The sequence below is a fragment of the Macrobrachium nipponense genome, chromosome 39, assembly GCF_015104395.2.
Source record: "Macrobrachium nipponense isolate FS-2020 chromosome 39, ASM1510439v2, whole genome shotgun sequence".
In the NCBI taxonomy this organism is placed as follows: Eukaryota; Metazoa; Arthropoda; class Malacostraca; order Decapoda; family Palaemonidae; genus Macrobrachium; species Macrobrachium nipponense.
The window spans coordinates 3,367,849-3,393,486 of record NC_061099.1 but is presented as its reverse complement, the minus strand read 5'-3'; the positions used below and the strand labels follow the sequence as shown (position 1 = coordinate 3,393,486).

Below are 25,638 nucleotides of genomic sequence, written 5' to 3'. Positions count from 1 at the left end.
AGCTAACTCTGTTCTCCTTGTCTACCATCTCTGTTACAAGTTATGAAGGAACAGACAGTAGTTCGAACATATGAACATACATACCAATGACATAGTTTCATACGAACACACAATCAAAATGAGACACGCTACAGATCACGTAGGCGGTAGTTGTCTCAAGCAGGGAGCTTGGACTGTTTCAAAACAAATGAATGACCACAGATGACGGCATGTCAACTTAGCCTACATACTTATTGTATACGTCATCTTTAGCGTCTCTAGTCTGATCACATTCCTGCAAGCAATCTTTTATATATATTGACTAACATTCCATATTTTTATTATGTAAACACTTACATATGTGTGTGTGTGTGTGTGTGTGTGTGTGTAAATTTTTATACGCATGTATGTTTAATGAAGCAGAGGTGGATAGTTGCTGTGTTCCAAGTAATTTCCGTTCCCGAAGATCCTTTGGAGCACATATTTAATTATATCATCAGAGCCTTTATTGAGCATCGCAATGCGGTAAACAAGTTCATCTGGAGTTTATTAGTTCCCAACATTCTTTCCATCGCTAAGCTTCTCTCTCTCTCTCTCTCTCTCTCTCTCTCTCTCTCTCTCTCTCTCTCTCTCTGCATAGTAAACAAATATATAGAATTTGTATTAGACGGGATATAAAAAAAATATATTGAATTTGTCACATTGTCAACTTTTTTTTTCAAGGTATCGAAGAGAATATTAAAAGAATATTTTTTTCATTTGCTGTCCAGTATAAAGAAATTTTAGCTCTATTTGGCCTTATTTATTTATTTACTTTTTTTAAAATTCTGCAATGTCCAGATTCCATGCCGCTCCAGGAGGAAGAGCCCGTGCTGGCATAAGGAGATATAAATCTGTCGGTTTCAGGTTGTTTGCAAATAGCGTTAATTATTTGTTTACATAATGAATTTATTTTTTCAAAGGGTCATCTGTCTTGATGTTCTAGGAGTTGCCAATTTATTTATTTATTTATTTACTTTTTTAGTTCCAGGTGATACTGAGATTACGTCTTACACGTTTTTGGAATGAAATTACAATTCATAGATATTACATATCTTACGATCGCATTGGTTATAATTCCTGACACTTTGTTATGATGTTTGGAGGTTATAATTCCTGACACTTTGTTATGATGTTTGGACGCTATCACACTGTTATAAATGAACCTTGTCATCAGCCGTTATGACTCCCGTTATTCATCCAGTAATGTGATGTTCTGTTACTTAAACCACCCTTGTCTCTAAGAGTCTGCATAGATCTGTGTAAGCATTTGCATTATGGCCGGAAATGTTAATTATAATAACCATGAGTGTAACTTTTTCATTGTCAGCTTTTGATAACAGGTTTTTCTACGAAGTTCAACTTTTTTTCGGTTAATTAATAATTTCGGATTTGAAATTGTCGATGGTTTCTTTCCCTTCCTTTCATATGTTCATTTCAGTGTGTTTTCAATCAAACATCTAACATGTTCAAACAGACTGGTTGGTCTATATCATATTTCTATTTATATTTGGTGTGGAGATTATCACGTATAGGACTAAATTTTGTATCTTTTTTTATCATGCCTATGTATTTCTCGTATTTGGAAATTATCACGTATACAAATGCTGGTATAGATTGAATTGATGTCAAGTTAATGTTTGCTGGGACCCCTTGATGTCAAGTAATATTGGCTATCACGGAGTATTATAAAACCAAGCCTCGTGTATCCTCATGAATACGTTTTCATACATTACTCGATGTTTAGTTAGTTAGTTATTTTTATTGACAAGATATAAAAAATATAAGTACAAACTTGTCCCAAAAAAGATACAATACAAAAAAATACAGAGTAGATAGCTATCTCTTCTTTTTTCTTTAAGTATAAGGCCCATAATGACAAAAAAAATACAAACATCAAGTACACATTACATCAGCACATAATATCATATACACGAAAAAGTAAAGAAAAAATATCCACCTATAAACCTTGGCTTATTATTGTTAAGTCTCAAACACAACGCTTGCAAAAAAGAGAAAAAACCTACTTGGGAGAGAAAAAAAAATATGAGATTGAAATTAATGACAGTGTAGTTAATGAAATATGATAGCTATACCGTAAGGGAGAAATGTCTTGCCAAGTATGTTTATAATTCTGGATAAGTTCTTACGTAAGATACGTAAGATGATTGCATTTTACAGTTGTATCTCTGGCAGTCTGGCACAGATTGTTTTGGATACAGCAAGATTCTAGTGTAGCTCGTTAGGGTGTTTTGGCGTTCGTTTCAGGTAGAGTACCGTAACCTAGAACAATGTAATCGTGCTTTAATTCTTGTCTGTCAGGTAATCATGCCCTCAGTTTAAAGACTAGGAGGTATTGTCTTGCCTGTTTGGTATATCTTGCCATAATTTCTGCCCGACCTTTGACATATTTTTTTCCCATTTAGACGTCAGGCCATTGTTCTCTGTCTGAAAGACTGTGATAAAGGTGTCATTTATTCAACAATTAGCCTTATTGACATTAGCAATAAGAATTTTTATGGAAACGTTAAAACAGTTATAGAAACTAAATTGAAAGTAAAATATGTAGTGCAAGCGAGAGAATTTGTAAGTGAAGTAACAGGTTTGTTATGTTTTTGATGTGATTCTCTTTAGCTGTTAAGTCCACCTTTGGTTTTATTATGTTTCTGATTTTTATTTGTTGAGAATTTAATCACAATGTTCCAGATGTTATTATTATTATTTTTTTTCTCATTGATTGAATTCCAGTGTTGTGAGTTATCTTGTAGATGGTAACCTTATGATTGTTTCTATGTAAACTGTTTTCAAACCAAGGGTGAGGCATCTTTTGTTTATTTTCATACAGATACCAAATTGTTATTCTTACGTATGATTGACTTGACTTTTCTTGTGTCAGCCAGCTAGTCTGTGTGTGTGTTTGTGTGTGCGTGCGTTTGTGTGTGTCTGTGAGAGAGAAAGTGAAGTCAGAAACTTTCCCTGCCTGCATGAAAGCGCTCCCAGCCCAAGGCGGGAAATGGCGCTGGAAGAGGTTATAAATCCTAATGATATTTTCACTTTGAAAGGAAAACAAAAAATTCAATGACTATATTTGTGTAACTTGATTCATTGAAGAACTCATTCAGTGCAAGCAAGCAGTATTTTATTGCTATTTAAAATTACTAAAAAATGAAATTTGATTTTTTTCCATTAAAGATTTTATTGGATCAAAATTATACTTCCCTCCCCCTCCCCCCCGTCCCAACACACGCCCTTTTTAATCCCGAATGTAACAACATCCCTGGACAAGATACAGGGACGACCAACCACCTGTTTCCAGGCGCCTAGAAGACCCTTCCTTGTCCCTCGCAGTGTACACATCCTGGAACATCCTCTCCAAGATCCTTTGCGCCCTTTCCCTTCAGAGCTGTCCCTTCAGCTTCTTCGTCCTCGTTTTGTGCAACATTCTTGTCTTCTTCTTCTTCTTCTTCTTCTTTACCTAGCAGTTATTTCCTAAATTTCCTTTTCGTCTTGGAACTTCTCTCTCTCTCTCTCTCTCTCTCTCTCTCTCTCTCTCTCTCTCTCTCTCTCTCTCTCTCTCTCTCTCTCTCTCTCTCTCTTTCACTTTTCTTGTCGACTGGAAACTTTAGTCTCTTTTTCTGTTCCTTTGGGCCCCTTCCATCCCGCCACTCATAAGATCCCACTTGTTATTACGAATTCCTACAAGTCCTACAGCTCCTGGATCACTTGTCTCCATTCTCCCAAGGATTCTCCCCCTCCATATATATATATAAAAAAACAGCTTTTCTTGACAAGATTGAATTTTAAAAAGATATCTAAGTTCTGCCTTAAGAAAGAAACAGGTTGTTTTGGCAAGAGATTCCCCGGGACAGGTATAGCCAAAAAAAAAAAGTGTTTGTGATTTATTTTTATTTTTAATTTTAACTGAATGTTCATGCCCTATATTATTTTTTTTCTCTTCGCCTGCATTTGCTGAATCTCTTAGGTCTCTCAAGGTTTATTTTCAGTATTTTGACAATACAACAGTTTCAGGCCTGTTATTGGTTAATCTGGAAAGGAAGATTAAAATGTTGGCACTGCTACACACAGGTAGTTCAGTTGACCGAAATTGGTGTAAAGGGATAAGGTGGGAATTGTCACAGTTTGTTTTCTATCCGTGGTGAACATAGTGAGTTGATATATCTGTTTGTCTCCTTTGATATTTATTTTTGTGTTTTAGCATAATGATCTGTCTACAGAATGTGGTAAACCATGGCTTGTCTAGCTGACCTGTCAATTTCTTAGAAGATACTTGATATTGCCAGTATGCTAAATGTCTTGTCATCTTAAGAAATCTGTTTTAAATTCCCGACATTCCAAGCCATTTTGATCCTAATCCTAGAGTCCTCCCTCGCCCCTGAGAACCCCCTTATTATATAATCCTTGGCAACAGACGAATTTAAAAAATAAAAAAGAAAAAGGCCACATTAAGGTTGACTTCTAAACAAGCACATTTCCCCCATATAGCGGCTGCTGCCTCCGCCCGTTGGCGCCTTCAGCCCTATTTGCATGGCGAAAGAGAATATGCACTTGCAAGAGAGAATGCACCACCCTCAGGAGAATGTGCACTTGCAGAACAGTATGTACTTGCAAGGCAATGTCAATTTGCAAGGCAACATGATGCACTTGCAAGGCCCTGGTACTCCTAACATATATAATACTAGCACTAATAGGTTTTTTCAAGGTACAAACAGTGTGCAATACCCAGATGGTAGTAGACTTGTGCAGGGCGGGGTGCCCCAGCATGACCACATGCCATTTCTGAACAATGTGCATGATGGCTGCTACATGTCCCCCGACGCATTGAGCGCCAATGGCAGCGTCGTGCCCTACGCAGGTGGCATGCACTACCCAGGTGGTATGCTGCCTCCAGACATGCACTTGGCAGGTCCAGGTGGTATGCCATACCCGGATCAAGTTCCTAACGCTATCCCCTACCCAGAACACGAGGCCACTGCCGTCACTTTCGAAGACCAGGTCGTGCCCAACGCCATCACCTACCCAGACCACGCCGGAGGCCAGAACACAGTGACCTTCCAAGAGCCGGTGCAAAACGGCTTGCCTTATCAAGAGCCCCTGACCCCCAACGCCTTGCCTTACCCAGACCACGTTCCCAGGGGCGTGACCTTCGAGGAACCAGCTCAGGACGACGATGATGACGAAGACGACGACGACGACGACGACGGCAGGGGGATGCCTTACCCAGAGCACCACCACCAGAGAGTGGCGTTTCAGGAGCCCTTTCAGCCCTTTCAGGAAGACCACCTCTCCTTTCAGGAGACCATTCCCTTTCAAGGGGACCTCCCCATTTACCAGGGGAATCTGCACCTGCAAGATGGAATGCACCTGCCGGAGGGCGTGCATCTGTCGAACGACGCAGAGGTCAATTCCCAGAACGAAATGAACCACCTCCAGAACAGTGGTAGTCTGCAGCATCAGCACCAGCACCAGCACCAGCAGCACCTGTCAGACATCAATATGAACGAGAACAGGCAGTTGCAAGGCAATACCGACTTGCAAGAGGAGATGCACTTGCGAGAGAATATGCACTTGCAAAACGATGGTTGTCATTTGCAAGACAATATGAACTTACAAGGCAATACTTCCTTGCAAGAGAATGTTGACTTGCAAGGCAACACACTGCACTACAAGAACAGCAGCGGCATGCACCTACAAGGCCACGACACAGACTTGCAAGAAGACGACCACATGCATCCTATGCAGAACCACAACCACTTGATAGACAATCACCACCACCATCTCCACCACCACCATCTCCACCACCATCTCCAACACCAAAACATGCAAGGGATCGACAACAACAACATGAACAACAACCCCCTGCAGATGAATGGCAATCACCCCCACCTGCATCACCATCACCATCATCCCTTGCAACAACAGAGCGGCCCTCCTCCTCCTCCTCCTCCTCCTCATCATCATCCCATGCACGAGGCGCTGGTGCCCTTTCACGACAGTCGGCATCACCATCCTCATACGCAGCTGCAGCAGATACAGCAGCTGCAGGGGCAGCAGCAGCAGCATCAGCAGCAGCAGCATCCGGATGATGATGATGAGTACGCTCCTCTGCAGGAGGGCTACGTCTTCCAAGAAGGTGGCGGCGGGGGCGGGGGCATGCTTTATATGGCCAACGCCTCGCCCTCCGAGATGCACTTACCAGATAGCATGTATGACTTGCAAAACCACATGCACTTGCAAGACAACTTTCACTTGCAAAACGGTATGCACTTGCAAGATCATTACCTCCTGCAGGACAACATGGCGTACTTGCAAAGCGGCATGCATTTGCCAGACGGCATGATTCCCCTGCAGGGTCCTGTGCCCTTGCAAGACAGTAGTACGCCCTTGCAAGATGCTCTGCATTTGCACTCCCCGGGAGGAGAGCTTCCCAGGATGATCACCGCACCCGCTGGTGGCGCAGTATGTCACTTATTCAAGCTTGCTCTCTCCCCCTCCCCCTCCCTCCCCCCACCTCCAGAAAAAAAAAAAAAAATAAAAAAAAAAAGAAGATACCCAGTACCCAGTGCTCCTCCGTTCCCTCTGATTGATGTCACCCCTTCCCATACACACAATCCCCCTACCCCCTTCAGTTTACAGATAAGGGGGGTGTAAGTCTCACCAAGAGGGGAAGCTACTGACCCCTCCACTCATGTTATTTTTCCTCACTCCTCGTCTCTCTCTCTCTCACTTCTTCGTCTCCTCCATTTTCTCCTCCTCCTCCTCCTTCTCCTCACCGGTATACTTTTTTGGAATGCTCGTCTTGCATACATCATCATTTATGGAGAAATATTCCTCTCTCTCTCTCTCTCTCTCTTCTCCTCTCTCTCCTCCTCTTCCTCCTCCTCCTCCTCCTCCTTCGCTCTCTGTGTCCCATTCGTTATATCAGATGTTCTGTATGCCATTCGTGAGGTGTCCTGCAGAGACCTTTCCTCACCCCGCTCCTGGCTTTCCTCTTTTCCTTCGTCTCATTTCTCTCTCTCTCTTCCTTCTCCTCCTCCTCCTCCTCCTACTCCTCCGCCTCCTCCTCCTCCTCCTCCTCCCTTACCTCATCCGTCCTTCCTGAATTGTCTCAGTCCTTCGTTATTTTTTTTTGTTTTGTTTTTGTTTTTATTTCATTTCTTTGTCGTCCGATCGTCCATGAGTTGTTATTTGTCTTCGTAAGTCTTTGGTTCCTATTCTCCAGTCACTTTTTAGTTAGATCATCAGATACTGTCGTGCAAACCTTAGCGCCAGGAGAGTATTTCAGTGCATATAAATATACATTTATATATAAAGATACATTTTGTATATATTTTTTTTTCTTTTCTTGTCTGTCCCTCCCTTTAATTTTACGTGTCAGTGTTTCATCCGCGTTGTCATTGTCGCCGTTATCACTATCATCATCATCATCATTATCATATTCGTCATCTTCACTCGTAGTGATTGTCTTATCCCCAAGAACACAGTGTAAACAATAGTGGTGTTCTGTTAATCTTGTTTCTTAACTCTCCCTTTGAAACCTCTGTCGTTAACTGACACCTTGATAAAGCCTGGTATTAGATACTGAAATGGGGCTGTGGCTGCTTTGGTACGGTACACTGCCTTGGTACGGCACACTGGCTAGGTACAGCACCCTGCCTGGGTCCAGTAAACTGCCTTGGTACGGTACACTGCCTTGGTACAGTACATTGGCTCTGCTGGAGATATAAACAAGGTAGAATGAAAACGGGGAACCTGTTTGTGTTGATTTTGTTGTTGTTGTTTATCATTATTATTATTTATTATTATCATCTCAGATTTCCATGTGGGCTGACATGGCCAGCTTCATATGTATGAGAACGCAGCGACATGTAAGTTCGTCGTCGTCATTTAAAAAAGACATTCTTAGGCGTATTATCAGTGACAGACATGAAACAGAGTATTGTTGGTTATTAAAGACTCGTTCTTGATAGTTATTCTTAGACATTTGTCATCATTAGATTCTTGACGTAGAAACTTGTTTGTTGCAGAGGGCCCTAATCACGCTTCCTTTGTTGCATAATAAATCTAATTGACTTGTAGGGTTACTTAGCAGAGTAAAACCTTGAACATGTGAGGTATTTTGGGGAACATCATATGATGTATTTCCTGTAAATTGGTATTGCAGTGGAATCATATGGACCAAACTTTCAGCATAATTGGTATTTTGCTTTAAATGTTCATCATTGAGTTAAAGGATGTGCACAACATTTTCTTTTATATGAATTACACTTCAGGGTCTTTTGAGATTGCTGAAGGGGCCTTAGAATTTTCACAAAAAGAGATTTCAGTCCTGGGAAATTTTTTTAGAAATTTTAAAAATCAATTGGCACTTTCTGCTTCCTCATAGTCATAGATACATACTGGCTAGGCTAAGGTGGACTCTTAAAGCAGGAATTATAGAACACACAGGCTCACCCCACGCCTGTCTTTGAAGACTGAAGGCAGTACAAGAAAACTGTATGTACCAAACTCTGTTTCACTAAAGTCATTTGTTATTTATCTTAAAGTGCAGAAACCCACCGAAACATGAATGGAATGTTTCAGTATGTCTGTAAAGTATATATTTGTTTTCTGTGTCTTATCAGTGTACTTTAGTTCAATCTGTTGTTCTGTTCGGTGTACATAAATGTTCATTTCTATTTCACTTTGTCACCCAGATCTGTTGTCTACACTGTGATGCAGTCGAGAGTAAATAGCCAAGAGGAAGTTTTTTAAAAGTTGATTTGTGGTTATACTTTCACTTGAAAAAAGTAATTGCTGTCATTACTTATCATTACCATCTCCATTTCCATTATGGTTACTGTCATCAGTTATTACTGCTAATTTGTCTTATGACTTCGATCGATTAAAGAATTGTGATTGTTACAGTAATACTATATAAATACTTATATATATTTTTACATACATTTTCACCTTTGTTTTAGTCACTTTCTGTGTAGAGAAAAATATCTTGATACCGACTGTGTTTTTATTTAAGTGTTCATGTAGTGTTATATCTTAGTTCATAAGTATGCGGTTATTTTAGTTTTCTGTAATAAACAAAATTATTCTCCATGGGTCTTTACAGCTGTGTCTAAACTGAAAATAATTTTTTCCATTCCTTTTATATAATTTTTCTCTTAGTTTTTTTTTATATTTTATTAATATTAATTAATGGGGTGTTGGTGATTTTGACTTGGTCATTTTCCATTCTTTTACTCAGTTTCGTGTTCTTGTTTTTTTTTTTATATAAGCTGGAAAAACATTTTTGAGACTTCAATGAATTTGTTTTGATAAGCCCGGACAACGTTTTTGGCTTTATGATAGCTGGAAAAACATTTTTGAGTAATGAGTTGGTTTTTGAAGCTAGAATGAAGATTTTTGAGTTGTCATAAGCCAAAATAAAGTTTTTTTCACCTTTTTGGATGAACTAGGATAACGTTTTTGAGTTTTGTGTTGTTTTGATTAGCTAGATTAGTAATTTTTTATACGGCTTTCGAACTTGACTATTGTTTTTTTTAATATTATAGCAAAATACGCACTTGTGACTTTTGAGTTAAGAATTGCAAAAAACTTAAGGGACTTATGTTTGATGGCCAATTGGTTTAGACACGGTCGTTTGGTAGACCCTGAGAACTACCACTACTGTGTCAACTACTACTACCACTACTGCTGACTACTATACTACCGCTACTACTTTTACTCCCACTGCTGCTGCTGCTTTTGCTTAAAAAAAAAAAAAAAAAAAAAAAAAAAAAAAAAAAAAAAAAAAAAAGATAAATAAAACATCCCAAAGCAACTCGCATCACAAGATGGTCAACCTCTGCCAAGTTGTTTTGGGTGTCTCATATTTTTCTGTATTCTCGACTCTTTCATTTTTCCTTTTTTTATATAAATAGTTTTCTCCAAATTTTCTCTTTTTAAACGTGTTTGTGTGTGTGTGGATGTTTTGCAACTCTTCTTTTTTTCATAAAGAAATCGTCATCGTTATTATATATCTATATATCTCTATATCTATATCTATATTTATATACATTGTTTTATTGTTATCTTATAAGTCCATGCGGAATATCTTTGCAGAAGCCAAATCGCAAAAAAAAAAAAAAAAAAAAAAAAAACAAAGAGAAAGTGTTTGAAGTTTTCTTTCTTGGATGCTGACCTTGCGACCTTTCTCCCCCCTCTTGCAGATGTCCGATGACGACCGCATGTCGCTGACGACCGCCGTGAGCGAGGATGAGGACGGGGAGAGCGTCCACAACTCCCCTTACAAGGCGCCTCGGGCGGGCACCACTGCCGCCTCCTTCAACTGCACCGGCGCCGTCAGGAAGGCTGGGTGAGTACCCGATTGACCTTGAAGTTTGTGTCGCCAGGTTTTTCTTACTCTTATTCGACCGAAAGTATCGCAAAAAGAATTGACCTTTGAATTCGCGTTGCCAGATTCTTCACTCTTGATTTGACCGGAAGTATCGTAAAAAGAATTGACCTTAAATCTGCGTTGCGTACATACTCGATTTGACCGGAAGTGGTCGGTATGGTGTTGGCGTGCCACCTCGGTGGCCGCGAGTGCGATTCTGCGATTCTCGGGCATTCTATTGAGGAGTGAGAGATGTGTATTTTTGATGGTAGAAATCACTCTCGACGTGGTTCAGAAGTCACATAAAGTCGTTGGTCCCGATGCTGAATAACCACTGGTTCCATGCAACATAAGAACATCATATAAACAAACAAACAATCGCATAAAGAATTGACTTTTTAATTCGCGTTGCCAGATTCTTCACTCTTGATTTGACTTGAAGTATCCTCAGAAAAAGGGGTGACCTTTTCATTTGTGTCGCCAGAATTTTCTTACTCTTAATTTTACCGGCAGTATCCCCCAAAAAAGAATGACCTTACAGTTTGCATCGCCAGATTTTTCACCTTCTTGATTTTACCTTCGTATTTCCATAAAGGATGTTTTGTATTTACTTTGCCAGATTTTCCTACTCTTGGTTTTACTGGAAGTATAAAAAATATATATATATATATATATATATATATATATATATATATATTTATAATTTACCTTTTTAATTTTGTTGGCAAATTTTTCCTCATCTCACTTGACCGTATATCCCAATATGGGATTGACCTTTTAATTTGCGTTGCCAAATTTTTCTTCTTTTACTCTACTCTACCTTAAGAACCCTAAAAAAAGGACCGACTTTTTCAATTTGTGTTGCCAGATTTCTCCCATCTTAATTTTACCGGGATTATCAGAATAAAGATGATTTGATACGGTTGGGGATGTGAGTTACAGGAGCCGTAATAATCAGGGAGATATATTTCATTTCCATAGCATGTTTTCTTTCATAAAGGTCGTATGGGATTTCTTTAAATAACACTTTAGGCCAGCGGTTCCCAACCCTCTTAAGCTGATGAGCACCCACTGGTTTTCGGGATGACTGAGAGCACCACAATAATTTTATAGTCTGGGAATTAAGGAGCAGCCTGATGAGTAAGTGAAAGACTAGTCTTCGTTTATTTAAAGGCAAAAATAAGTTTAAATTACTTGCAAGAATTGAAAACAGCTTCCAGAAGCCTACACGGAATATACAAATCTTCGCAAGTTAAAAAATATACAATTAACTGCACTTACAAATAAAAAGTATTCATTATATTCACGTCAGATTCTCTCTCTCTTCTCTCTCTCTCTCTCCTCTCAGAGATTACCGACTACAGATGCGCAAGGAATGTGATGTGATGTCAATACTTCGTAGTTATTAAGAGCAAAATAGTACATCTTTTGAGTTCAGTGGATCAATTTTTCTGCATATTCTTATAAATAACTCATCTGTCAAATGCGGTTTTAATTGCGACGTTCATATCATGTACTGGGGGTCTTTTTTATATGGTTACCCCCAAGGATTTTAACCCAGTATGTATCCACCTTCGCGGCGTGTTTACAGTAGATTCACAGCATCCGTACATTTGATGTCAAGGCCAGTGCCTTACGACGCTCCTGATTGGCTGGTAATAAGCCAATCACAGGACTGTAAACTCTCAGTCTCTCTCGAGAGTTCACATGGGTAGGATCTATGTTCCACCGCTCCTGGGGGATACGTTTTTCAAAAGTACCCCTCAGGAGAGGGAGAACATACATCCTACCCATGTGAACTCTCCAGAGAGACTGGGAATTTCCAGCCCTGTGATTGGCTTATCAACAGGTAATCACGAGCGTCTTAAGGGACTGGCCAAGACATCAAATGCACGGCTGATGTGAATCTAATATAGTACAAGCCCCTTGGGGATGACCGTGAAAAAATAAACAAAAGTGTAAATATCATATAAAGATATTAGCCCTAGATTACGACCCCCAACACTGTCTAGGAAGGATCCTATACCGCCTCAAGCTTTTAAGACAGGTTGGGTAAGTTCTTTTAAATCATTCCTAATCACTGAATTTGGGTAGTTGAGTATAATAATTCTTTATGAGAATCAGTACTCCGTCAATAAAGCGCGCAGGTAGGGCAAAGCTCTCCTATGCCTTTGATGCTGTCGTCACGCTGTGGAATTTGGGGAATTCTGTGATATATTCCCCCTTTTGACGGAACCCTCCCTAGGTATGGGGGGTCCTTTGTGAAATCGGAGATGAAAGTCCTCTGATTTGTTTGCGTTCGTCTGGTTATCCAGAATCTTTTAATTATCCTAAGAGCTCTCTCTCTCTCTCTCTCTCTCTCTCGCTTATTTCGAATCGTCATCTGATTGGGAAGTCGATATTTCGTCGATTCTTTGTTCTTTTTTCTTTTCTTTTTTTTTTCTTGTCTGTTGGTAGAAATGTCTTTCTATAATTCGTATTCGTATTTTGTCGTTGGTTTCCGTGATCAGTCTTTTTTTATAGAATTGTTTTTCTGTCAGGTTTTCTGGCAGATGGCGCGGCCTTTACTGTACTCGTTACATGCATTTGAAGACAAAAGTACCTCAAATTAGCGGACAAATTGAGAGCCTGGCCTTTCTGATAAGTAGCAAAGACCCTATTTAATAAATCCTGCACCTGAATATTTTGAGGATATAGCTAACAGTAATTCCACGTAACTCCCAACCTGCACTAAGCTGTACTTTACACTGACCATTCAGTAACATTCAGAGATGCCAAATACCTCCATAAAAACAGAGAGAAACGAGCGAGAGAAACGTCCCTATTTACGAATAAGGAATTTACGAACAAATAAAGAATAATCCTCGTAATACGAGAAGAGGTCATCCTCGTTATTCGATCCCGCGGTTTCTCTCTGGCGTCGGTTTGTTAATAGTCCGTCGATCGACCGCTAGATGGCCTTTCGGAAACCGCGAGTCGTGGATGACCTAATGGATATCGTATGGTCTTCCTCTGTCCGTGATCGTTTTGATCTTGACGCTACCCTGGGGCAAGAGAGAGAGAGAGAGAGAGAGAGAGAGAGAAGGAAAGTATGCTAGTGTTTGCTTACTCGTTGTGCATATGCATTCCTGCATATGCAGGAATATTTGCAAAGTACCTTCGCAAATGTACATAAGGAGAGACGTGGTTTCAGAGGCAGATTTCCAAAGTCCTCTCCCTCCCTCCTTCTCCCCCCGCCAACCCCCCGCCCCGAGACCATCCAGAGGTTATATCTTTAGGCATGGCCTCTTGCCCCCTGCACGTGTTATGAAGGGGGGGAGGGGGAGGTTACGGACACCACCAGGTTGAAGTTAGGAAGACAAGATGGTCGAAATTCTTATACTTCCTGTTAGGGCTTGTAGACCTTACGACCCGCCACATCCCAAGGTCACTCTGTCCAGGAAACTTTTTGTTTTAATTTAAAATATCCTTAAGTCTTGGGTAAAATATATTTTGCAGCATCAAAGGGTAGTTTTTTTTTCCTTCTTGATTATGTAAATAGTATTTTCTTTAACCCTTCCCAACCCCCCCTAACACGTCCTTCTCAATTTAGAGTATTAATACGTTTTGCTGTGAATAACAAGTCCGCGATGATTAGGCTCTTAATGCATTCTCTCTCTCTCTCTCTCTCTCTCTCTCTCTCTCTCTCTCTCTCTCTTGACTGAAAATGGAAAATAAATTTCAAGGTATTTCAGGAATTTGCATATTAATGGAGGCAACGTTAATTAGATTTGTCTATATGATTAGTCTTTTAGTGTTTTTATGCGCTGGCGTTTTCGGGGAACTTTTTTCTCTCTGCTTTCATTTTGGTTGGTGGAAGGAGGTTTCGATATATATGCGTACGTACTACATACATTACATACAAAAATATATATACTATATAATATATATATATATATATATATATTATATATAATCATTTACATTCTATATATGTATATATTAATCATATATGTATATATGTAAGTATTACTATTATATACATATTAAAAAGAGAGAGAGTATGTGTGTGTGTGTTTTTCCTAACGGGAAAAATAATATATATATACGTGTATTATTATTTGTCTATTTATTATATAATATTAAAATAATATATATAATCTATATATACAAAAAAGAGAGTGAGAGAGAGATATTTAGAGTGCGTTTTCCTAACGAGAAAAGGACTAGATCTTAGGCTCAAAATTGTATACCAAGTCGATCAAAATCAACCGTTTTGTACTGTACACGAATAATTATCAGAGCGGTCTATGGATACCGTCCAGTGAAAACCACTTTGACAGATACGCTCTGAGGAACATGCAGACAGATTGAAAAATGACAGAAAAAATATGGTATTTTTGAAGAGGACTCAGTTCCTGTCAGTGTTTTTATAGTGGGTCTTTTTTCAGTTCCAGATGGCTTTTTGTCTATTTTTTTCAGTAAATCTTGTTTGTGAATGGTCCATATTTGATAAAACAAAATTTTTTGTATAATCTGTTTTAATGGCGTTTCTCTTTCCAAGTTCATTTTTTAATTAGTTCCTTTTATATGGTTCTCTTCTGACTAGTTTTTAAAGGCTTATTTTTTCAGTGTTGGCACTGTAATAATTCCATGCATTGCTGGTTCGTTATTATATTCTTTCAATTCTTATTGTTAAGTCTTGTATTTTCTTGGTTTTTCCTTCTTTATTTTCACGTATATTCATCCGTATTTGATTTCCACTCAAGTTGTTTCTTATGTGTACTAACTCACATTATCTTTTGTCCCTCACAATTGTACAATTAAATAACTGTATTTTGTTTCATTTGTATTCTGTTTCTGGTTTACTGATATTTGTTTAGTAGTATTTCATTCATTCATTTTTTTCTAACCTTTGCGCTGAGTTTGGTTGTTATCTACATATATTCATGGGGGATAACATGTCTCTGTTTTTATACCAATTATTATTATTTATTAAAAGTAATTGCTGCCTCAGCTGCGTTAACTTTATAAAGGTTCTTCTCTATTTTTCTAATTATTGTTATTTTCATTGTTGCTTAAACTGGAGCGTTGCTCACCAGTTCAATCGACAATAAAAAAAACAGTAATTAGAAAAATAGAGAAGAACCTTTATAAAAATTAACGCAGCTGAGGCAGTAATTACTTTTAATAAAACATGTTTAAAAGAGGGTTTACTTCAGGCATATTATTATTATTGAAAAAAGAAACCACAAATTCAATTTGTAACTTGTTTACTTCTAAGTATTTACATTAAGTTTTACTCCACACTCGAGTACTTTCAGGCCCTTCTGTGGCCCATTCTCAAGAGATGTTTGGGATGTTAGCCTGGGTCAAGGCCCAGCAGTCTTCTGGAACTTCTTCTCGTTGTGCTGTCATTTATGCGATGGCTGTTCTGGTTTTCTTGAGAGTTGATATTAAAAGAAGCTAAGATTGACCCTGCTGACCTGGAGATTAGGTTTCCTGCCCAACAGACTTTCGGTGACCACACCCTACCACAAGGGTGAATCCCAATTCTGACCGATCAAGCTCCAGGGATATCAGAGCGACAAGAGGGGATTGGCAACTCTCAAGAAAACCAGAACAGCCATCGCATAAATGACAGCACAACGAGAAGAATTCCAGAAGACTGCTGGGCCTTTGACCCAGGCTAACATCCCAAACATCTCTTGAGAATGGGGCCACAGAAGGGCCTGAAAGTACTCGAGTGTGGAGTAAAACTTAATGTAAATACTTAGAAGTAAACAAGTTACAAATTGAATTTGTGGGTTTCTTTTCAATCTTCAGAAGAAAACTGAAAGAAGTTTTTGTTTGGTTTGTTGGATTATTATTATTATTATTTTTTTATTATTATTATTATTATTATTATTATTTATTATTATTATTATTATTATTATTTATTATTTATAAATCTGTATTTTTGTAGCCCATGGATATGTAGCTCGGCCAAAATCTTATATATATATATATATATATATATATATATATATATATATATATATGTGTGTGGTGTGTGTGTGTGTGTGTGTGTTGTGTGTGTGTGTGTGTGTATTTATAATGACCCTACCATTGGTTTGGCCTCTTATGCCAGATTAAGGTAATGGAGCTGGGATATTACATAAACATACTGAAGCACATGTGGATGAAAAGGACGCGGTAGGCCTCCCCCCCCCCCCCCCTCTCTCTCTCTCTCCTCTCTCTCTCTCATCTCTTCTACTCTGCTCTCTCTCTCTCTCTCTCTCTCTCTCTCTTGACCTTGACGAGGAGGCCATTTACGAAATTGACTGAGAGGACAAGAGAGAGGATATGATCTCTTCATATATATATATATATATATATATATATATAGTATATATATATATACGTATATATATATGTGTGTGTTTCATCCTATTTTACACGATGTTCTCTTCATATTAAAACTGTTTGAAACAATTTCAATTTTAAGCCTAGGTACTGAAGACGTTAAACTATTCCAGATTCACATTCGGTGAAGTGTAGCCAAGAAAATATACATATATATATATATATATATATATATATATATATATATATATATATATATAATATATATATATGCTGGCATTTGTCATTGCTTCTATTTGGAATCTGGAAAATGAAGATGGTTCGGTGGTAATAAGAAATATAAAAGAGGCTGGTTTCAAGCATCAGTACCAGAGATAATTGCTCTCTCTCTCTCACTGTTGTGGTTTCCCCGATAACAAGTGGCGATCGGTTTTCGTTTAATGTGATTTCTGTTTTTTTTTATTATTTTTCTACGATTCCTCGTGGATTAATTTACTTTTATTTTTATTTGTAATTTGTGAGTCTGCGGTGATTCTTTGTGGATGATATTTGGATAATAGTTTTTTAATCCTTAATACTTTTAGCTAGAAGTGATTTTATTATGGTTTCAGATATGAGTTTGGTGTATTTAAAGGCCGCAGTGAATATTTATTTCATCCTTGGATGAGACATGTCTACATTAAAAGGGATTCTTTGTTTAAATTAAAAGGTTTTTTTTTGTAATACTTATTTATTCATTTAGGGAGTTTCTAGAGTTGAGTAGATACACGAATTAATAATAATAATAAAAATAAATAATAATAATAATAATAATAATAATAATAATAATAATAATAATAATAATAATAATAGATTGATAAGTATCAAGACCTGAAAATAGAAATAAGAAGGATATGGGATATGCCAGTGGAAATTGTATCTATTATCATAGGAACACTAGGTACGATCCCAAGATCCCTGAAAAGGAACCTGGAAAAACTAAATGCCGAAGTAGCTCTAGGACTCATGCAGAAGAGCGTGCCACTAGAAACAGCGCACATAGTAAGAAAAGTGATGGACTCCTAAAGAGGCAAGTTGCAAGCCGGAACCCCACTTAAAAAAAAAAAAAAACACCCATCTAATAGGATGGCTGTGATAAACCAAAAAAATAATTATGATAATCAAGAGGCTTGTTCGAAAAAGTTCATAAGCGTACCTTGATAAGACAGGTTTTATAATGTTTCTTTTTAGTCTGCATTTTTCTTTCTCGGGTGTTAAATAATGTATTAAATAACAGTTCCCGATCATACTGAGAGATAAGGAAATAGGTAAGGTACAGTAATCAATTTTGAATGACTTGGCCGTTTTAATTTTAGATTTGAATTCGAGAGAATTTTGTTAAAACATTCAATCCTCTAGGTTCGAGAATCGTTACGAATTATGACGACGTCATTTTACATTGCCTTTTCGAAGCCCTTAGGAATGCCGAGGAATCCTGAAACTGGACGGTGATATTTTGGAATCGCGGAATCGGAGTAGATTACTTTTTAATGGGACTGGCTGCTGTAAGAAGGAAGAAATGAGCTATTGTGGGGGTATTCATTATAAAAGTTTATAAGGAATTAGATGGAATCGCTTTGCATCCTAAATTAATTGCTGGAAAATCAAAATGGAGTTTTGTGTGAAAGCAAAGGATTGTTTGTAGTCTATAAGATTCCATTTGAAGATATCCTTTTTGATTACCTTTATATTCCTTGTATTCAGTCAAGACATTTTTTTGTACCTAAATGTTTTACTTTCCAAATACCTTCCTTTTTCTGTTATTATTTTCAGTATTTTATTTCGTTTCTCTATTATTTCGTTTAGCTTTCCTCTTCTTATTTAGTGGTCTTTCCCTATTTCTTCATTCGTCTCTTCCTCGTCCTCCGCAGAGAGACGGAATGCCAAGGTTGGCATTCCTCTTGCAGATCCCCATTTATTCTCCTCCTTGTTCCTCTTAGGCTCAGTCCATCTTCATTCGCAGTTCAAAGCGATCTTTGTCTCTCCCTCCCCCTCCGCCCCTTCCTCTCCTTCCCCCTCACCCTACATCCCACACACCCACCTTTGTTCTCCTGCTTTCCATTTTTTTTTTTTTTTTTTTAAATGAAGAATTTCCTGGAAAATCTCTGTCTGCGGATTCCAAAATTGAGAGAGAGAGAGAGAGAGAGAGAGAGAGAGAGAGAGAGAGAGAGAGAGAGAGAGTCACGACAATTCCTCATTATCCCGTACGAGGTCCTGTGGTCTCGACTTCTGCAGCACCAGCAGGAAAGAAAATTAGTTGCATATTAATGCACCTGCAGTAGGCTGCTGTGTCGTAGAACTGTACATGCAGATTGTATTGCTTACCTTTCTCTCTCTTTCAAGAAAAGAATTAAGGAAATTAGAAACTCATTTGGTAAAAGGGAATACAAATGACGTGTGGTATTTGGTATTACATCGAGTACCAGACTTGTTTCAACCTTGTGCATACATATGTATGTATATTTGGATTCAGCGGTGTATGCAGACGTATAACTCTGTTTTGTAGCTACTCATGCGTCGCCTACTCTGTATATCTTCTCAAAGTATGTATACTGTGTATATTTGTATATGTATTTTCAATATTGAAAGTAAGTTTGAGTGCAAACGGCATAAAGTAACCAGGAAACCTTTGATCATGGCTGTTAATTCATGAAATTGTGAGTTTTGCTTGCACATCTAATATTAACCTTGCAATTATCATGAATGTTTACATTTTATACGTCCCAAAAGAGAGAGAGACTTAAATTGGGATTTTATTGTCAAATTTGGACTTTAATTGACTGGAAACGTCCTCGCTGCCGTCTGGTTTATATGACACGACCGACCCGATACAGATGAAATGTCTGGATAACTAAATTGGTTTTGATTATAGGCTCGGACACAAGCCCCGCCCCCTCGTCGTCGTCGGCAGTCGAGTTGCCAGATTTCGCTTGACGGAAAGTTGCCTAACACTTGCCAAGTTGAGGCGGGGAACATTTTGATAATTATGCGTGTGCCGTCGGACTGGTTTTCAGAAATGAATAATAAAGATATCTTATTACAGTGGGGCGTGTGTCAAACGTGGCATCGAATGTTGTTGATTTATTCATTTTTATGCTGTTGCTAATAATGTTGTATATAAAAGACATGATTACTCACGTAGTACGTAGTTACTCCCTCTTATACGTATACATACACACATGTAATATATATATATTATATATAATCTATATATATATATATATATATATGTGTGTGTGTGTGTGTGTGTGTGTGTGTGTGTGTATTTCATACATATATGTTTATATGTGTATACATATATATACACAAACAAAACAAGACAGCCTTACAATCATGAACTCACATAAAAGCTCATCCTTATTCACATACAATTTCCTTGCTGAACACCCACAACAGTCAGTCTCCTTCAGCCAGAGAAAGTAATCATACAAACATAAAAAGACTGAACTCTCCCCCTGAAAGGTCTTAATTTCTTTCAGCAGCGAGAGCGTCTCTTCGCGTTCAATTTCCTCCTCGCAATTGATTTCTGCCGCACTTTTTGTGATACAATTTTTGTGTTTTTTTTTTACGAGGAATTTATTACCCGTTGCGCTTTCATTCAGGAATCAAAGACTAGGAAAGGTGGTCCACCTTTAGGACTTTTGTATCACTTCTCACTTCTACGTCTTTCTTTGGGCGGTCATCGTAAGATAGATGGTCATTTGGTTAATTGTCGGTGGCACGATGCTTGAACTTGGGTAGTTCAGATTACATATTTTTATTTGTTGGATGTTGTTATATATATATATATATATATATATATATATATATATATATATATATATAGATAGATAGTATATATAGATAGATAGATAGATAGATAGATAGATAGTAGCTATAGATATATATAGTATATATATATAATATATATATATATATATATATATATACAATGTGTGTGTGTGTGTGTATCTCCGTATCCGACAGATAATTTAATAAGAAGCCAACCTCCCCTCCTCGAATCATCATCGTTTATTACTAGTTCTCGTGATAACTCCGATCTCCCTCCATACCTCCATCCTCCTCCTCCTCCTCCTCCTCCTCCTCCTCCTCCTCCTCAGACGACACAGTGGAAGTTATTAAAGTTAGTAGTGGTTTTCGTGGAAAGTTCGTCTTGTGGACTATTGGAATACAAATACCTAAAGCCCAGACACATACGTTAATTGAAGAACAGGTTTAGTAGGTTGTTTGTCAACTGGAATGTTGTTTTTGTTGTTGTTGTGGTTGTGGGCGATGTTGTTGTGTTTAACTGGGATTCGTATTACAGCTACTCTTATAGTCAGAATGGTTTTTCTGTGAAGAAAATGACTATGATTTATTATATTTAATAAGATTTGGTTTTGCTGTTTGTCAACTGGAATGTTGTTTTTGTCGTTGTGGTTGTAGGAGATGTTGTTGTATTTTATTGGGATTCGTGTTACAACCATTGAGATTATCAACATTGTTTTGCTGCAGACAAGGGAAGGAAATTACCAAGATTTATTATTCATGTGAAATTTAGGCTGGTGAGGGACCTTGGTTGTTTGTCAGCTGGAATGTTGTGGTTGTTGTTGTGGCTGTGGGAGATGTTGTATTTTATTGGGATTCGCATTACAACTACTCTGATTATCAGCATGGTTCTTGCTGCTGTAGTTACAGTGAAGAAGAAAATTACAGTGATTTATTATTTTTATGAAATTTAGGCTGTTGAGGGGACTTGGTTGCTTGTCAACTGAAATGTTGTTCTTGTTTTTGTTCAGGATAGGTTGTTGTTGTGAGACGTGTTGTTGCGTTTATATAGGATTCATATTACCAAAACTCTTGATATTCAACATAGTGGCTTTTTTTGCTGTGATATGAAGAAAAGAAAAGCAGTTGGACAGCAAAGTAAAGAGATCCCGAAAATAAAGGAGAGGATGAAGTACGAGAAACTGAAGGTGGAACTGTGAGAAAAAATATTCCTAGTTAGAGATAATAATAATAATAATAATAATAATAATAATAATAATAATAATAATAATAATAATAATAATAATATTGTTGTTTGAGGTCCACAATAATATACTGATAGTAGCAGTAATAAAAGTTTATACAATATTATCAGGTTTTTATATAGTTTTATAAAATTTTACTTGCTACCATCAAGTATATTATTGTGGACCTTAATGAACATTACTTGTGCCCACGTATTTGAGATTTCTTCCCAATACTACTACTACTACTACTACTACTACTACTACTACTAATAATAATAATAATAATAATAATAATAATAATAATAATAATAATAATACTTTATTAAAAGTAATGGCTACTTCAGCAGCGTTACAACTTGTAGAGATTCTTCTCTATTTTGCGAATAGCGGCTTTTTCCGTTGCTACTTAAACAGGCTAGTAGAGCGCCTATAGAGGTCATGGTAAAATACAGGGTCAATAGGTGTATATATTTGAATTTTACAGATAAACTATGATACCATAGTCATCAAAGTCATTAACGATTTTCTCTCTCTCTCTCTCTCTCTCTCTTTCTTAAAGCGAGCTTTTCGTCTGGAGCTGCCAGACATCCTCGGGCTGGGAAGCTGAGGGTGGACTGATCTTGGTGCGGTGTCCGTCCTCCTTATATCTGTGGCTGACAGCAGGGGGTCTGCCCCATGCTTGTCTCCTATTGGCTGGTGGCGGTGAGTCACCGCCACCAGCCAATAGGAGACAAGCATGGGCAGACCCCTGCTGTCAGCCACAGATATAAGGAGGACGGACACCGCACCAAGAATCAGTCCACCCTCAGCTTCCAGCCCGAGGATGTCTGGCAGCTCCAGACGAAAGCTCGCTTTAAGAAAAGAGAGAGAGAGAGAGAGAGAGAGAAAATCGTTAATGACTTTGATGACTATGGTATCATAGTTTATCTGTAAAATTCAAATATATACACCTATTTTGACCCTGTATTTACCCATGACCTCTATAGGCGCTCTACTAGCCTGTTTAAGTAGCACGGAAAAAGCCGCTATTCGCAAATAGAGAAGAATCTCTACAAGTGTAACGCTGCTGAAGTAGCCATTACTTTTATAAAGTATGCTTGAGAGAGGGTCTGCTTCCTAAGTACAATAATAATAATAATAATAATAATGGCGAGGCAAATCCACAGTTATGTATGTGCACATATATTTAAAGATACAGACACACTGTGGTTTGTGTCTCCATTTCAAGACTCGCGCTACTATGCGTATCTTATTAATAATAATAATAATAATAATAATAATAATAATAATAATAATAATAATAATAATAATAATTAAACAGCGTTCGTCGAAGTTAGTCCCCGCTATTCAGTATTCGTTTTCTGTTACGTATTGTGACAGTCCACTACCGGAGGGTTTCCACCACTTACACTGTAAAACTGTTTGAACTGAGGAACTGTTGCAATGCCATTATTATTGATGTTAATGCTCCAGGACTGAAGAGTGGCTGTAATGCTCCATTAAAGAGATACGCTCCAATGCCTTCACATCTCTGACATTTTTATTTTTCAAGCGTGCTTTATTGGCTTTTGTTTCCGTTTGTTTTGATTTGTGTATAATTATCTTACTATATTTTGATGATTATTATTAGTATTTTTATCTTTATTTTCTTTCTTTTTTATTTTTTTTATCTTCCGTTGAAGCTTGTTTTGCCTAGCTCATGCATTTTTTTCTTTTCCACATGAATGTGTGTGTGCATGTTATTATTATTATTTTATTTATATTTTTTTTTTTGCTCTATCACTGTGACAGTCCTCCAATTCGACTGGGTGGTATTTATAGTGTGGGGTTCCGGGTTGCATCCTACCTCCTTAGGAGTCCATCACTTTTCTTACTATGTGCGCCGTTTCTAGGATCACACTCTTATGCATGAGTCCTGGAGCTACTTCAGCCTCTAGTTTTTCTAGATTCCTTTTCAGGGATCTTGGGATCGTGCCTAGTGCTCCTATGATTATGGGTACAATTTCCACTGGCATATCCCATATCCTTCTTATTTCTCTTTTCAGATCTTGATACTTATTTCCCTCTCTTTCTCTTCAACTCTGGTGTCCCATGGTATTGCGACATCAATGAGTGACACTTTCTTCTTGACTTTGTCAATCAACGTCACGTCTGGTCTGTTTGCACGTATCACCCTATCCGTTCTGATACCATAGTCCCAGAGGATCTTTGCCTGATCGTTTTCTATCACTCCCTCAGGTTGGTGCTCGTACACTTATTACTGCAGGTAGCTGATGTTTCTTGCACAGGTTCCAGTGGAGGGCTTTTGCCACCGGAACCAGGCCCCTTTTGTACTGGTTCTGTGCAAGTGCCGGACATTCGCTTGCTATGTGGTTTATGGTTTCATTTTTCGTATTGCACTTCGTACATATGGGAGAGATGTTATTCCGTCTATCGTTCTTTGTTGAACATATCTGGTTCTTAGGGCCTGATCTTGTGCCGCTGTTATCATTCCTTCAGTTTTCCTTCTTTAGCTCTCCCCTCTGTAGCCATTGCCATGTGTCATCGCTGGCTAGTTCTTTAGTCTGTCTCAGTATTGTCCGTGCATTGGTTTGTTGTGCCAGTCCTCTGTTCTGTTTGTCATTCTCCTGTCTCTATATGTTTCTGGGTCTTCGTCTACTTTTAATTAGTCCTTCTTCCATGCACTCTTTAGCCACTCGTCTTCACTGGTTTTCAGATATTGCCCCAGTGCTCTGTTCTCGATGTTGAACACAGTCCTCTATACTTAGTAGTCCTCTCCCTCCTTCCTTTCGTGTTATGTATAGTCTGTCCGTATTTGCTGGGTGGGTAGTGAGTTTGTGTATTGTCATATGTTTCCTGGTTTTCTGATCTATGCTGCGGAGTTCTGCCTTCGTCCATTCCACTATCCTGGCGTTTATCCGATTACCTGCACCTGCCCATGTGTTTATGGCTTTTATCATATTTCCGGCGTTGAGTTTTGACTTGAGTATCGCCTTGAGTCTCTGCATATATTCTTTCCTGATCGTGTCCTTCATCTCTTGGTGTTTTATACCCCCTCCTTTTACTATTCCCAGGTATTTGTATCCAGTCTCATCTATGTGTTTGATGTTGCTCCCATCTGGTAACTTTATTCCTTATTATTATTATTATTATTATTATTATTATTATTATTATTATTATTAAGAATTCTAAATGTAGTGATTTAACTGCCAAATAATGAAATTCTACACTTATACGAAATAATTGTATTATTTGCAAATAATGCAATTGATATGTAAATAATAATAATAATAATTATTTTTTTTTTTTTTTTTTTTTTTTTTTTTTTTTTTTGCTCTATCACAGTCCTCCAATTCGACTGGGTGGTATTTATAGGAGTCCATCACTTTTCTTACTGGTGTTATTATTATTATTATTATATCATTATTATTATTATTATTATTATATTATTATTATTATTATTATTATTATCATTGTTGCTAAGAAATTCACAATGCAATGATTTACTGTTGATTATATTTGTAAAATTCGAGATTATTATTATTACTACCACGCTGCAATTATTCTTTCTCTGATAAGGTTCGCAAGCAGTCACATATATATCCACATTATCATCTCTCTATCTCATTCACAACTCACAGTGCCATCCACCTGTTATCTTGCCCGCCTTATCTCTCTCCCTCTCACTCTCTCGCCTCCTGATTTATAGAGCCGTCCATTCGAACACTGCCCTTCGACTCTGTCAACCAGAACTTTGTAGGTGGCTATATATATATATATATATATATATAATATATATATATATATATATATATATATATATATATATATCTTTTGCAGATATCTATCTAGGCTTCTATTCCTAGTTTTTTC

General features: G+C 37.7%; 1 protein-coding gene across 13 annotated transcripts in view; it reads left to right on the top strand.

Moving 5' to 3' along the window:
- Nucleotides 1-25,638, top strand: part of LOC135210038 (protein still life, isoform SIF type 1-like) — a 457,406-nt gene that overhangs the window by 248,545 nt on the left and 183,223 nt on the right. For all 13 annotated transcript variants that reach the window (XM_064242819.1, XM_064242818.1, XM_064242811.1 and 10 more), the window contains 2 exons: nucleotides 4,522-6,495; nucleotides 10,242-10,387. In XM_064242819.1, coding sequence (XP_064098889.1) covers nucleotides 4,522-6,495; nucleotides 10,242-10,387 — 2,120 coding nt within the window. The remainder of the gene's footprint in view (nucleotides 1-4,521; nucleotides 6,496-10,241; nucleotides 10,388-25,638) is intronic.